The 15301-nt window shown below is 38.7% G+C and overlaps 1 protein-coding gene across 1 annotated transcript in view; it reads left to right on the top strand.

The window, feature by feature from the left end:
* The window catches only part of LOC124613228 (leishmanolysin-like peptidase), a 555464-nt gene extending 542214 nt beyond the window's left edge, over nucleotides 1–13250 (top strand). Inside the window, exon 14 of the mRNA XM_047141903.1 lies at nucleotides 10864–13250. Within this exon, the coding sequence (XP_046997859.1) occupies nucleotides 10864–11031 (168 nt within the window). The 3' untranslated portion in view covers nucleotides 11032–13250. The remainder of the gene's footprint in view (nucleotides 1–10863) is intronic.
* Nucleotides 13251–15301: the final 2051 nt, after the last annotated feature.

Raw genomic sequence — 15301 nt, 5'->3', positions numbered from 1 at the left:
CCGTTGTGTGGTTCAAACTCGTTGTAGACTACATTTTTTGTCATGTTTGTGTGCCTTATTGTGCGGTACTTTCAACCCTGTTTACATATCATGGTATTTTGCCTTCATCCAAATGTGGATTCACATAGGTGTTTAGAGTTATTGCGCTGTTTGTATATACAAATGGTGTAGTACATTTACATTTTCTCTCTTCCACCACTTGTTAGTAATGGAAGCCTACTATTCGATAAGTGAAATGGTGGATATGATATTCTGCTACGGTTTACTAAATGGGCATAACCTGTGAGCCCATTCCCTCTACGATGAAAAATATCTACAGTGCAGACTGCCCTCTGATAGGCTGAACAGTAGACTCTTCCAGCATCTGAGGGACACAGATACCCTTGCACCATGGCCTGCTCATTCCCCAGATCTCAATCCCCTAGACTTTCGCTGACAGGGACACTTGAAGGAATTGGTCTACACCATGCTAATCAACAATGTGTGGACACTATAGGGTCACATCTTCAATGTGTGCCAGCAGGTACAACAACTGGGTATATGTCAAAGGATGCATCATTCCTTATGCCAGAGGGCAGAGGGGTGCATTGTCATGAATGGATGCCACATTGAATACCTCCTGTAAACTTGTGTTTATCACAGAAAGTATGCATATCTGGGACCATGTCTATAGGATTTATTTTTCTTGTTCCAATGAGTACTACCATTTCTCTAAGTATTTGACATTTTTTTAACACCCTGTATACATTTTAAGTTAGTCTGTCTTGAACATTTCATAAGTGTATTACAGGCAGTTCATTTTGTGAGCCAGCAGATTTCATTCTTATGCATGACTGCATTAATGGAAATGGATGCAATGCAGCATGGATGCATTAAAATGCATAGCCAGAGACCAGACAGACAAGTCATCCAACCTTTGGTAGACCGCGATTTACTCATATCCCTGACTAGGAATAATGCATCTTGTAGCCTGTAGAAAAGGCTCTAGGTGTCAATAAGCAGCTGGCACATTGCAACAGCATGCGATACATCTGATAGCACCACATTTCACAGGAGATATGTGTATTTGTAAAATCTTCACTGTGTACAGGATCTTGTCCTATCTGTCACTTATCACAGGAAAATTTCTGATGATTTGCTTCAAAAACTGAAAAATCTGTATCCCTCTCTTCAGTCTTGGGAACAGATGAGAGAAAATACAGAAGAGATGGAATAGCATATTTTAACAGATAACATTTGTGGACCGATGAAAATCCCCGTTCAGGCCAGACATCAGCAGTTGAAACTGTAGATGATGACAGGTAGGTCAGTAGGACTCTAGTTTCCCATTTCACTTCCAGCGCTCTACACCTTCTTGTTAATCAGTATGTGGTCCCCATTGTTGGGTTTGACCTGCCACCACTTTTCAAATTTTCCAGTAGTGTGAATTGTGCAGGGGAGGTCACCCAATGTTGTGTATGTTGCACCATTGTGCCTTTCCACCTTATCACCCTTCCTTTCTAATAAGGTAGTATGCCCAAAACCCAGAATGGTAGCCATCCTTCTGTGGGGAGGAGGTCGTCAAGTACCTGACAGTGGTAGCCTCTGACCATGCAGAGACTGCATTATTGGTGCTTGAGATGGGGACTCCAAGCGACAGATTACTAGCCAGGTAGGGCTGGGTGGTGCCCACGGGAAGAGCCATTTGGATTGGGTGGCATCATGGCAGATGGCTTGCATGTGAAGCAGATGATGCTTTCTCTCACTGGTGGTCATATTGCCCCACCAGTCATGAACTGCGATCTGGGCAATAAAACTTCTATTTTGGAAGCTTTTTTACATTAATCATCCATGAAGACTAATGCCTCACCAATATGCTGCTGATATGATCACACTATTGGTCGGAGGATGGCATTCACGTATCGTACAGCCATTACGACGCCTTCTATGTCCACCAGTGGCGTACGTTGGCGCCGAATAATGCCACCCAAAAACAGCAGGGACCCTCCACCTTGCTGCACTTGCTGGACAGTGTATCTAAGGCATTCATCTTGTCTGGTTGAAGGCATATGTGACACTCATCGGTGAAGAGAACATGATGCCAATCCTGAGCGGTCCATTCGGCATGTTGTTGGGCCCTCTGTACCGCACTGCATGGTGTCTTGGTTGCAAATATGGACCTCAGCATGGACATCTTCCTCGGCATGGACATCGGGAGTGAAGTTGCAGATCATGCAACCTTTTGCGCACAGTTTGAGTCACAACACAATGTCCTGTGGCTGCATGAAAAGCATTATTCAACATGGTGGCACTGTTGTCAGCGTTCTTCTGAGCCATAATCCATAGGTAGCCGTCATCCACTGCAGTAGTAGCCTTCGGGTGGCCTGAGCAAGGCATCTCATCGACAGTTCCTGTCTCTCTGTATCTCCTCCATGTCCGAACAACATCGCTTTGGTTCACTCAGACACACCTGGACACTTCCTTTGTTGAGAGCCCTTCCTGGCACAAAGTGACAATGCAGATGCAATCGAACTGTGGTATTGACCATCTAGGCATGGTTGAACTACAGACAACACGAGCCATGTACCTCCTTTCTGGTGGAATGACTGGAGCTGATCGACTGGCAGACCCCCTCCACCTAATAGGCGCTGCTCGTGCATGGTTGCTTACAGTTTTGGGTGGGTTTAGTGACATCTCTGAAGAGTCAAAGGGACTATCTACAGGAGTTCTGTGAACCAGGATAATGCAAAAAAAATTTGATGTGTGTGTATGTTCCAGGAACATTTTTCAGTATCTAAAGAAGATTGGGTGAACCATTACTTCTCCCATTCTTCTTCAACAAGTGTTAGTCAGATTTATTAATCAACAGAGAGCCTAGTTCTGGATGCATAAAAGGGAAAGAAGAAGCATATATTAATTTATTTATTAATATTTATTTATTTATTTATTTATTTATCTTTACTCATCCGTGGATCATCTTGCAATGATATAGGATTTGTCAAGCTAATACATTGCCAATCAATATGCCAAAATATAACACACTGCATATAAAACATGCTTAGAGAGGATCCAAAGGGTAGACTATGAGAATAGGACAGTTGGTCAGCTGTGACCCTGATTAAGAAACCATCCCAGTATTTGCCTTAGCAGTCTAGGACACCCACAGAAAACCCAAATCAGGATGGTTGGACAGAGTAGCTCCATCCTACTGAACGTAGTTCAGTATCCTAACAGCTGCACTGCTTCACTCGGTAATTCTCTAGACATCTGCTGATGACTTCTGGGTGTCCAGTCATGTGCAATTTGAAACGTAATTCCACTCTTCACTGACACTTCACACTAAGATACCCACTAATGACCACTGAGAAGATGCCCTGTGCCTCAGTTCCAGACTCCATATAGGAATGTGTACTACTGTACACCTGAAAAACTAAGCCAAAAGACATTACTATCATGTGTTATACATCTTGAGACATGATCCTTTTGAAAGCAGTGAACCATAATCATGCACTGAAATGTGACAACATGCTGTAGTTACCCCATTACATTGTTATCCATACTCCGAGTCCTTTAAGTAATCTTTAATGGTGTAATATGTATTATTTGTGAACAACATTGTAGCTGCCTTTTTAAACAAAAGTGCTTTAGTAATCTTTCTCCCTTTCTTCGTCAGCTTATTACGCAATTTTATCCCCTGATACAAATGCTGTTTTGAGTTTTTTTGTTTGTTTTCCCTGGGAAAACGTAACTCCAAACTGACTCTTGTTCCATGATTATTTATAGAACTATTGTATTAGTGCAGTATTTAATAATATGTTCCCTGATACACAGCACAGATTGCCATACATACTTAGTGCAGTAAGAATGCCCATTTTTTAAAAAATATATATATAACTGTTTACAATGAGCCCGGTTACTACTTACAGTTATTATTCTTATAACTGTTTTCTTGTGTGTCCCTGTTTTGTGCCTTCAATCCTCAGAAAAGAATCCCATAACTAAGAACTGAGAGTATGTAGGCATAGTATGTCATCACAACACATCATCTGTTACAAACTGATGCTAACACCTTTAGAGTGTAGCATGCTGATGACATTTTTCTTTGCTTTGCTTTGCTTTGCTTTGCTTTGTATGTTCACTCCAAGTTAGCTGACTATGTTCATTCCTAAAGAGTTCGTGTTTACTTCACAACCTATAGATTTACCATATGTGCTTAAAATGCCAAAGTTGCTATTTCTCTTTATGCTGAAATGAATGCTGTTCATTTTCTATATGTTCAACATTAATTACATACTGGCCAATTGTAAACATCCTTGAGGGTTTCATTTGCTTTCTCTAGCACAGGGCGAGGCATAATATCAAGCTATTTTAAAAAGCACATGAATTGAGCTGCATCGGAAAGAGGTGGAGGGGATAGTGTCAAGTTACTTTTGGCGCAAAATAGCATTTAGTCATAATGGAGCGGTGGACCCTACAGCTTAGTGCGTATGCTGTAAGAGCATTTTATTAAATGGAGATCGTACCAGCTAGCATGTCGTGCTTCCCACAACCACTTCAACATTAATCAGAATCGACCGGTGCCATCTGCCTGTGCGATTAATAAGTGGGTTGAGAACTTTGATCAGACAGTGTCAGTGACAAAGAAGAAAACTGGGAGACCAAAAACTGTGCACACACCTGAAAACATTAAATGTGTAAGAGTTGTCACTGAGAGAAGCCCTCATTGCTTAGGTCATCGGCACAGAGCTACACTTGGGATTTCAAACAAAATAGTAAGAAGAATTTTGCACCAAGATTTGCACTTTCACCCCTACAAAATCCAAATGGTTCACGTCCTTAAGGAAACAGATTATGTGAGCCGAATCTGGTTCTGCTTAGAATTTCTGGACATGATTAATCAAGACAAGGACATTGTAAACCATTTTTGCATGAGCGATGAAGCCCACTTCCATGTCTCCGGTTATGTGAACAAGCAGAACTTTCAATTTTGGAGTGACATTAATCCTAGAGAACTGCATCAGCAACCATTGCACTCTGCAAAAGTTACTGTGTGGTGCACCGTGTCTTCATTAGGGATCATAGGGTCGTACTTTGTTGAACATGGCCTAGGCAATACTGTTACAGTGCCTTCGCAGAGGTATGCGGATGTGTTGGAAAGCTTTTTTGCTCTACAACTTGCACACCAAGAAGTGAGCAATGAGACATTTTTCCAGCAGGATGGAGCAACCTCCCTCATTGTTCAAGTAAGTGTGAATATTGTCAATCATTTGTTTCCAAATCATGTGATCTCCCGAAATGGGGATACTGCATGGCCCTCTCATTCACTGGACCTCACAACATGTGACTTTTTCTTGTGGGATTATGTGAAAAGCAAAGTTAACTAAGATAACCCTCCTCAAACAACTGAAGCTCTGAAAGAGCAGATCCGATAGGAAATTGTTCAAATCCCACTGGAAATGCTACAAAATGTGACGAGTCACTTCAAGGTCTAGCTGGAGGAACTTGTGCATCTAAACAGATGCCATCTTACCAGAGTTATCTTCAAAAAATAACCGATGTTTTACTATTGCAGAAAACACTTTCTCATGTATTTTGAGATTATAAAATAAAAAAAAGTTTTAACAAAGTATTTTTACTTAATAGCCTTTTAAAAATCAGTCTTTATTATGCCCCATCCTGTAGAAGTTCTGATGTTTTATCAGTGACTGTGATGATGTCATAACCAAAGAAAACCTTTTCTCCATGTCTTACACTGTCTGGAAAGTCATTGATATATATTAAGAACAGAAACAGACCCAATATACTACCCTGAGGAACACCTGTGTTTACATATTCCTTGTCTGACAATTGTTTCACTAAAGATTTATGATCAGCAGATGTGTGAACAATCTCCACTTTTACAACCTGGTTTCGAAGTAAGGCTGAAACCACTAATTCGCTGCTCCTCTTATACCTCAAATTTCTGTCTAACTCAATAGAATTTTATAGTCATCAGTGTCAAAAGCCCTCGACAAATTTAAGAAAATGCCTGTAAAAAAAATGATTGCACCACTTTTGTGGTGTCTGCAGTGGGGAAAAATGATAAAGTGTTCATTAATGTTAGCAGTATTCATTTAGACATATCATGTAAACTGACTTGTTCCACATCATTTCGATAAAAGAATCATTCAAATTGTAGTTATCCATGCCAAAAAAGCACTTCAGAATGATTTACGGAACATATAACTAACTAACTAACCAACCAACCAAGCAACCAACCAACCAACTAACTAACTTAGTGAGGGCAACACTTGTGCATGATTTAGGCGCTCTGGAAAAACACGTGAACTACAGAATTCATTTATTATTTTTGTTAATGGGGCTTGTACAATATCTATGCACGCCTTGAGAATAGAGACAGGAACCTCATCTGTGCCTGCTGACTTAATGTTTAATTGTTGTAATGTCTGCCTCACTGCAAGTTTGTTGTGCAAGTTCGTTGTGCTTGCTGTGTAAGTCATTATGAGTGCTACATGTGTTTTAGGAAGATTTTGCTGCAACTTCTACACAGTACAAGTAATCATTTACAAAATTAGCAAGTTCCTGAGGACTTCGTATTATTCTATCCCCATCTTTGAAATGTATGTTTTGTGCTTGGTCTGCATTTTCCAGGTTCTTGTTTTATAGTGTCCCACACCACTTTGTTTTTATTTTCTGCATTGTATACTAATTCCTAATTGAAAGATTTGTTGCAAGCAGTACCTGTGATGGCACTCGAGGAACTGTGGATTAGTGCAGTGCTTTTGGAAGAACTGAGAAATTTAAGTATCCATCTATTTTACTTAGCTCTGGGTAAACAAGGCTAATTTTGGAAATGCCACCTCACAAATATGTGCAAAATTTGGAGAATGTAGCATCTACAGTGTTTTCCATGTATACTTCATGCTGGGTTTGATTTGGCAATGCCCTAGAAAAAGTATATATGTTACAGTCTGAGAAAATCCTTTCGTAGGCCTGCAGTTTTGCAAGTTTCACTCTGCCTGTCTTTAGCTTTACTATCTGACAGTAATTACTCGAAATGCCAAGATCTCTTACAAATATTTTACAATTTTCCCTGTCAGTGTCCCTAAGTACATTGTCTAAAATTGCAGCTGAGCTTCACGAAACCCTCATAGCAATTTTTACCATTTGCATTATGCCAAAAGTGCTCAAATTGGTTAGGGCATTCTTACTAATTTCACCCTCAACGCCTGTGTTATGCTGTTATTATGCTAGTTTTGTGAGTTGAGACCCTTTTCCATGACTTCACGTAATTTGTTGAGGAAAGTGTCCACACTGCCACTAAGTAAGTGATAAACACACAGAATGATCAGCTTTTTATGCGTATCTAGCTTTGTCTAGCTTTGTTACTTAAGTGACTGACAATTCAAAATGAGTCTCTACACAAATTGTGGTCAGATCTTCTCTAGCTTTGAAATGTGTGCCACCGCTGATATAGATTGATGATAACATTTAAGCAGACCTATAATAGCAACTTGCACATTCATATCAGATAGAACTATATGCCACAATTCATTGTCTCTACACCAGTGCTCCATAATGCTTACTACCATGCTGCACAAAGACTGTAATTCAACTTCAAGTTGGTGTACTTTATTTCTAATGAACTGCTTATTTTGATGAATAATAGGTAATTCTGAGAAAATTTCTTTGGTGCTCACAAACTCTAGTATGGTACAGTCTATTTTCTGCATACAAGATGCAGAAGTCCCTAAGCTGGTTGAGATAATTTTAAGTAAGGGGAGCCTGTAGTCATGCTATATCCTAGAAAGGCCTAATTTTCGTACCTATGATAACAAATATCTGACCATATGTGGCCCCATACCCTCCCATTACACTCTCACTAATCAACTCCGCCAACCTCCCTTTACCAAACCTATTGAGGTGTAGGCCATGCCTAGTGTAGCCCGTCTATCGATAGTCCCCACCGAAACCACAGTGATGTGTGCCTGGCCAGCAGCCATCAGCGCAATCTCCAGCTCCACATTAACACGCCTTACAGCAAAGGCGAGAAGAGGCCGGTTGTGCTGCTTGAAACCTACATCCTTCTGAATCTGCTTGGTGTATTCATCTCTTGGTCTCCCTCTACGATTTTTGCCCTCCACGCTGCCCTCCAGTACTAAATTGGTGATCCTTTGATGCCTCAGAGCATGTCCAGCCAACCGATCCCTTCTTCTAGTCAAGTTGTGCCACAAACTTATCTTCTCCCCAATCCTATTCAATACCTCCTCGTTAGTTATATGATTTACCCATCTAATCTTCAGCTTTCTTCTGTAGCACCACATTTCGAAAGCTTGTATTCTCTTCTTGTCTAAACTATTTATCATCCATGTTTCACTTCCATACATGGCTACACTCCATACAAATACTTTCAGAAACGACTTCCTGACACGTAAATCTATACTCAATGTTAACAAATTTCTCTTCTTCAGAAACTCTTTCCTTGCCATTGCCAGTCTACATTTTATATCCTCTCTACTTCGACCATCATCAGTTATTTTGCTCCCCTTGTCTCATTTCCTAATCTAATTCCCTCAGCATCACCCGACTTAATTTGACTACATCCCATTGTCCTTGTTTTGCTTTTGTTGATGTTCATCTTATATACTCCTTTCAAGACACTATCCATTCCGTTTAGCTGCCCTTCCAGGTCCTTAGCTGTCCCTGACAGAATTATAATGTCATCAGCGAACCTCAAAGTTTTTATTTCTTCTCCATGGATTTTAATACCTACTCCAAATTTTTCTTTTGTTTCTTTCACTGCTTGCTCAATATACAGACTGAATAACATTGGGGAGAGGCTACAACCCTGTCTCACTCCCTTCCCAACTGCTGGGAAGTGAAATCCTTACACAGAGGCTCCAAATCCTCAGTCACCTGATCCAACCCAGCACTCTGCTTAAAAATGCTGGTGACCTGATACTCCTCCCCTAACTTCTCTTGTAACAGAGACCCTACACCTCTGCCATTACTGCTACCTAGCAGCAGTACTCTCTTCTTCCTAACATTAGTGTTATTTCTAACATTCTTAATCATGGTCAGAGTCTGCTGCACATATCTTTGTCCTGTCTAATCTTGATGCTCCTTTCACCTCAACTCTCAGCAGAAAGCTTTCGCTGGCGCCACAACGAAATTGTCAGAGCGCATCCTCCTCCTGCAAGCACTGCTATCAACTGCCAGTCCCCAACCAAACTCCTCACCACTGGCTTCCTTCACCCTCACCAGCTCTCCTAGCTTGCTCCAACTGTGCCTGAAGGGCAAATATCTATCTTCCCTTCCTTTTCCTGCTGTATATTTTGTAGTTCCAGAAAATGGTCTGAGAGATCTCTCCTGAGTCATCCCCACTGTATTACCCCCATGTAACTATTTAATAGATGCAATCTGGAAATTTGTGTGTGGCTTGAAAATTGGAAATGATGCTGTTGAAATAGCTTTTAAGAGATGGCCTAAGGAAACCCCAATAATTTATGACACTTTTGGTCATCATTAACCAAAGGTAGCTGTAACACAAATAAAAGCATGAAGTGTGGTATACAGGTATATTAGGCTAGAGACACTTATTAAAAAAAATACAGCAACAGATTAACTCTACCATAAAACTTGCATTTTAACAACAGAGTGAATGTGCTCCCAACAAGCGTGAACTGGTATGGCATATTATCAAATAATAAAATTCTCAAACCAGCTCACAAGATGTACTGATTGACCCATAAGTAGAGAATAATTACTTCATGACCTCCTGAAAAGTCTGGAACTGCGCGCCCGCTACGCTCCCAGATTCGAATCCTGCATCAGGCATGGATGTGTGTGATGTCCTTAGGTTAATTAGGTTTAAGTAGTTCTAAGTTCTAGGGGACTGATGACCTCAGATGTTAAGTCCCATATTGCTCAGAGCCATTTGAACCATTTGAACCTCCTGACAATAGCTGAAAAACATATCATCTATGCACTGACGGCACAACTCTGCTTAACACATACCATCAAACCATAGAAATAAATCAAGGAAACTCGTGAAAAGTTAGTACTAGTAATTAACTGATTTTCTTGTAATCAACTCTGAATAAAACATAGGCATTAATTGTGGGATTAAAATAAAGAAGTACAAAACAAATAAGTAAAATTGTTTGGCTTTCATTATTATTCCAAATTAAACTGAGAGAAACATGGTAGCTATTCGCCAAGAGAATAAATCGTCTGTGTCATCTCTTGTGAAAGCTGACAGATTCAATCATTAATCAGTATCCAAAGTTGGAAGATGTCTCTTTCAGTAACATATATTCTATTGCCTATCAATATGGAGACATTCCTGTTGCATCTGTGAAATTCAGAAAACTTAAATGAAGCGTAATTAGAAGAATTAACCTATTTAATCGCAAGGAACATACTGCCTTCCCTTTATCAACCAAAAAATACTGATTGTTGTAAACCTATGTCTATACAGCATTACTTTATAAAAAAAAAAAGCAGCTTAATTGAATTTTTGACACCAGTGATAGTATCTACCAACACAACGGGGGCAGAAGCAGCAGACTGGACCATTATATCCTGAAATAAACACTTGAAAGATTAGAAATTCACACAAAATACATGTTTAATTATTTTAATAAACTTCCAAAATCTGCTTTTTGTAGCCCTATACTATTTTATAACTAAAGTGTATGCTTGGTTACTGGAATATGCATTTTAAAAGGTAATGGAATGTTTTGAAATAAACAATTTTTGTAATAAGTCTTAAGACTATTGATAAATCAAATTAGAATTTACTTTTTTGTTACCTGGAGGTTATATTGCTTCACCATTTTATTATGGCAGATGATGTAGTAATATAAAATCATATCATTACAGGAACAGCTAAAAGATATCGGTGAATACTGCAAATCTGAATCGCAACCTCCTCAGTGGCTCACATATCACAAGGAAGAACTGACCTGTGGAGGCGTTAAATTGCATGCATTCCAGAGTAGAAGTATGCAACTGTTCTTGCTAGTGCTGATAGCAGCTGTCAGATGGTAGAGTTGCTGACCTGTTGGTCTGATGATGCACAGATTGAATTCTAAATACGCATTGTCAGTGACTGACTCACGTTGTGCCTCTTTTCTGTGGACAGTCACACAGAGGCCAAGAATGTTGTCATTGAATGTCAGAGGTGCTATGAATTAACTGTCTTCTTAGCTGCATCCTTCTTGGCATTTGTAATGTGACAATACAGTTAGCTCCTATGGTGTTTTTACTGTGATTGTATTCCATACATGGTGTGGAAATGATATTTTTATTGAAAATATGGTCAGATGTTACCTGTAAAAAATTAAAATGTTTCCTGTTCTATTTACATAAGACACTTTGAACCCGTGGCACTTTGAACTGAAATGGACCATTTCTATAAAAATTACTTATTATAAACTGTAACAAGAACAGCAAAAAACCCACATTAGTGCCATTATAAGTGTGTGCTATCAAATCACAATCCTCCCGTCCATGTAATTACTTTATGTTTGATATTCTGTAAAATTTAATGGCTGTGACTATACAAGAATGGATGAAGGAATGACTGCAGTTAACAAACAAACATGCCTAGGGGAAACGTGTTCTTTCATAGCCTGAATTTTTCTTTTGAAGATGTTTCATGAAAATACCAAGATTAAGGTAAACAATGTTATGCATTAGCCCATCAACAGAATACTGCAGTGTAATTGTAGAAAAGTAAGTTGTTTTACAAGAGGTACTGTTGGCTGTGTTTTGCATTCCAGAGAGAATGAGTAAGTGTTAGTAACTTTTCCAAATATGTAGTTAAATTTCATACTTGCTTGATAGGAACTGCAGTATAATTTATTTTTTATTTGTACTCAGCAGCAATAAAAATAATACTTTTGACCATATACTCTGCTCTGGAAGCAGTCATGTATCTGTACATGTAATGTTTTTCATGCTTATTACATTTAGCAGTATGAAGACATTGAACAGATAGCTTACATACTATTATGTCGATAACCAAGAAAATAGTCAGAAATTGAGTTTCAAAGTTTTTGTGATTATTGTCCACATTCATCACTTAGTTCTAAACTGTACTTAATATTCAAAATATTTGTTATTTGTTACACAGCGTGTAAATAGATGCTCTGTTGTCAGATCTCTCTCTCTCTCTCTCTCTCTCTCTCTCTCTCTCTCTGTGTGTGTGTGTGTGTGTGTGTGTGTGTGTGTGTGTGTGTGATTTTTGTACATGTTCATTTATCAACTGATTTTTTTTTTATTTGTATAAATAAATATCAGTTTGATGTGGGACCACTGGCTATGTCTGTTGGACAGAATAGATTTTGGCAAGTGTTTCGTTTATTTCCAGAGTTTTGTATTTATTTAAAAAGGAATCCAATTATGATTACAGATTCCTGAAAAAATTTGAAACTGAACACAAAATGCCTTCATTACAGCTTTACGTTCTTTTGTGAGTGTGAGACTAAGTTCAACTCATGTATAACAAAAGTAATGCAGTTGTTTCCTTAGTATTCATTTTTTCCTGAGGGAGTGAATAGTACACACTACTACAGGCTTCAGGTATAAAAAATTATACTGAAAAACTGCCAACAAACTGTTTGTTATTGGATTCAAAATGTCCAAATTGTAAAATTCATGTAAAGCAATTCTTGTTCACATAATGTCCAACTGACAAAATTACTAAAATTACAGTGAAGAATCCTGTCCAAAATTATTTTTATAGCCACACACATATTGTGCGTAGTTAACTTGGAAAAATTCTCTTTTGGCCAGGTGGCAGCACTGTATTATAACTGAATTGTATATGCATGAAGATTAATTCCAGTTTTACATACAAATATAACATTCCATCAACTACTGCCAATGTATTGGTTTAAAGACATCTTGTGACTCAGGTTTACCTATGTATTTGGAATATTACAGAATTATTATGTTATGTGTTTTCCTTTTATATTCTACTGAATATAATTATTATATTCTTATAATTTTAAGTAAGAAATTGCTTCTGAAGAACTTTAATTTTACTAGTTATTCCAACTATATCTTATTTCTGTTGTACTGAAACTTGTTTTACAATTACCAAAGATTACTATTTAAGTGCACTTAGTACAAGACTTTTAAATTATATGTGAAAAATAATGCCTTTTGTATAAAATCAGCTCTCCATGCATAGAGAATTGTATCAGTTTTTATGAATAAATATTCTTTTTATCTAAGAGAAAATATATTAGATAAACAAATAATGAAACTGGATATTATTTATTGGTTCATTAACCCTACAGTATAAAACACTCGTAAAATTTATGGCTGCAATTGGTCCCAATTCATGGTTCCCATCAATCTATTATTGTCACTATAGGGTGTAAAACAGGATATTTTGTACTTATTTTGTATGTGACACACCATTGGAGACCTCATAATTGTGATTAACTGGCACATAAACTGTAAATTAAGACTTCCTTTGAATAAAAATTTACATTGGTTTGGTAACAATATAATATTCCCCCCTTTAGTGTTCTAGGGTTAACAGCTCTGCAATTTGTTATTTATACGGAAATGACAATTTATAGGGATATTCAGCTGCAAAAACTAAAAAGTTCTGGTATTTTATTTTGATTTGTTTTTAGCTGTCAGTTAATTTTGCACAACAAAATTCACTCCTGACTCGTTCCATTCAAGGTTCCCAACTTAACTATCATTACAGCGCCTTTTCTTATATTTTTTGAAGAATTAATTGATTATACTTCTGCAGTTATCTCCATGCATTGGAGATTGTCTACATACCTCATTTTCTGCAGTGATATACCTAAATATTTCAGAAGGATATTCTTTTTGGGATAAACTATACAAGAACTTCCTCAAATTTCTGTGTGAATTATGTTTCATGTATAATATGATTAATAAGTATTAATGTGATGTTTTTAAATGGCAAATTAGTGTGTAATCAGGAGTGATTTTTATAATGCAACATGCTGGAGTCATCTGTCTTTCCATAATTCAGTGGCTCCTTAAATGCCTTGTACTATAGTTTTCCATGCATCTTATTATGTCTACTCAACAACACAGGAAAACCCACACTGATGACACACAATAACTGAACAGTTCCTGTGGACTCAGAAAACACACACAGTATTACTTTACAACCAAACAATGAGCAGTAATATACTAACACTAATGGGATCTTTCGCCCGTACTGATTTTGTTTCTAGTGGCTAGTGGAATGTAATGAACAATATGAAAGAGTGTACATATGTAGCTATGTACTGAATATAACAGAGGAAAGCATTCCAAGTGGGAAAAATATATCTAAAAACAGAGATGATGTAACTTACCAAACAAAAGTGTTGTTATGTTGATAGAGACACTAACAAACACAAACACCCACACAAAATTCAAGCATTCGCAACCCACAGTTGCTTCATCAGGAAAGAGGGAAGGAGAGGGAAAGACGAAAGACGAAAGGATGTGGGTTCTAGAGGGAGAGGGTAAGGAGTCATTCCAATCCCGGCATCGGAAAGACTTACCTTAGGGGGAAAAAGGGACAAGTATACACTTGCACGCGCACACACACACATATCCATCCGCACATATACAGACACAAGCAGACATATGTAAAGGCAAAGAGTTTGGGCAGAGATGTCAGTCGAGGCGGAAGTACAAAGGCAAAGATGTTGAATAACAGGTGAGGTATGAGCGGCGGCAACTTGAAATTAGCGGAGGTTGAGGCCTGGTGGGTAACAGGAAGAGAGGATATACTGAAGGGCAAGTTCCCATCTCCAGAGTTCAGCCATCCTGATTTAGGCTTTCCGTGATTTCCCTAAATCGGTCTTCCTTTGAAAGGGCATGGCGGTTTTTTCTTCCCCATCCCTCCCTCACCCGAGCTTGCGCTCCGTCTCTAATGACCTCGTTGTTGACGGGACGTTAAACACTAATTTCCTCCTCCTCCCCGGAGTTCAGATAGGTTGGTGTTAGTGGGAAGTATCCAGATAACCCGGACGGTGTAACACTGTGCCAAGATGTGCTGGCCATGCACCAAGGCATGTTTAGCCACAGGGTGATCCTCATTACCAACAAACACTGTCTGCCTGTGTCCGTTCATGCGAATTGACAGTTTGTTGCTGGTCATTCCCACATAGAAAACTTCACAGTGTAGGCAGGTCAGTTGGTAAATCACATGGGTGCTTTCACACGTGGCTCTGCCTTTGATCATGTACACCTTCCGGGTTACAGGACTGGAGTAGGTGGTGGTGGGAGGGTGCATGGGACAGGTTTTACACCGGGGGGGCGGTTACAA

The sequence above is a fragment of the Schistocerca americana genome, chromosome 4, assembly GCF_021461395.2.
Source record: "Schistocerca americana isolate TAMUIC-IGC-003095 chromosome 4, iqSchAmer2.1, whole genome shotgun sequence".
NCBI classification, from domain to species: domain Eukaryota; kingdom Metazoa; phylum Arthropoda; class Insecta; order Orthoptera; family Acrididae; genus Schistocerca; species Schistocerca americana.
The sequence above is the reverse complement of the archived record's forward strand: the minus strand, read 5'-3'. Positions and strand labels throughout refer to the sequence as shown.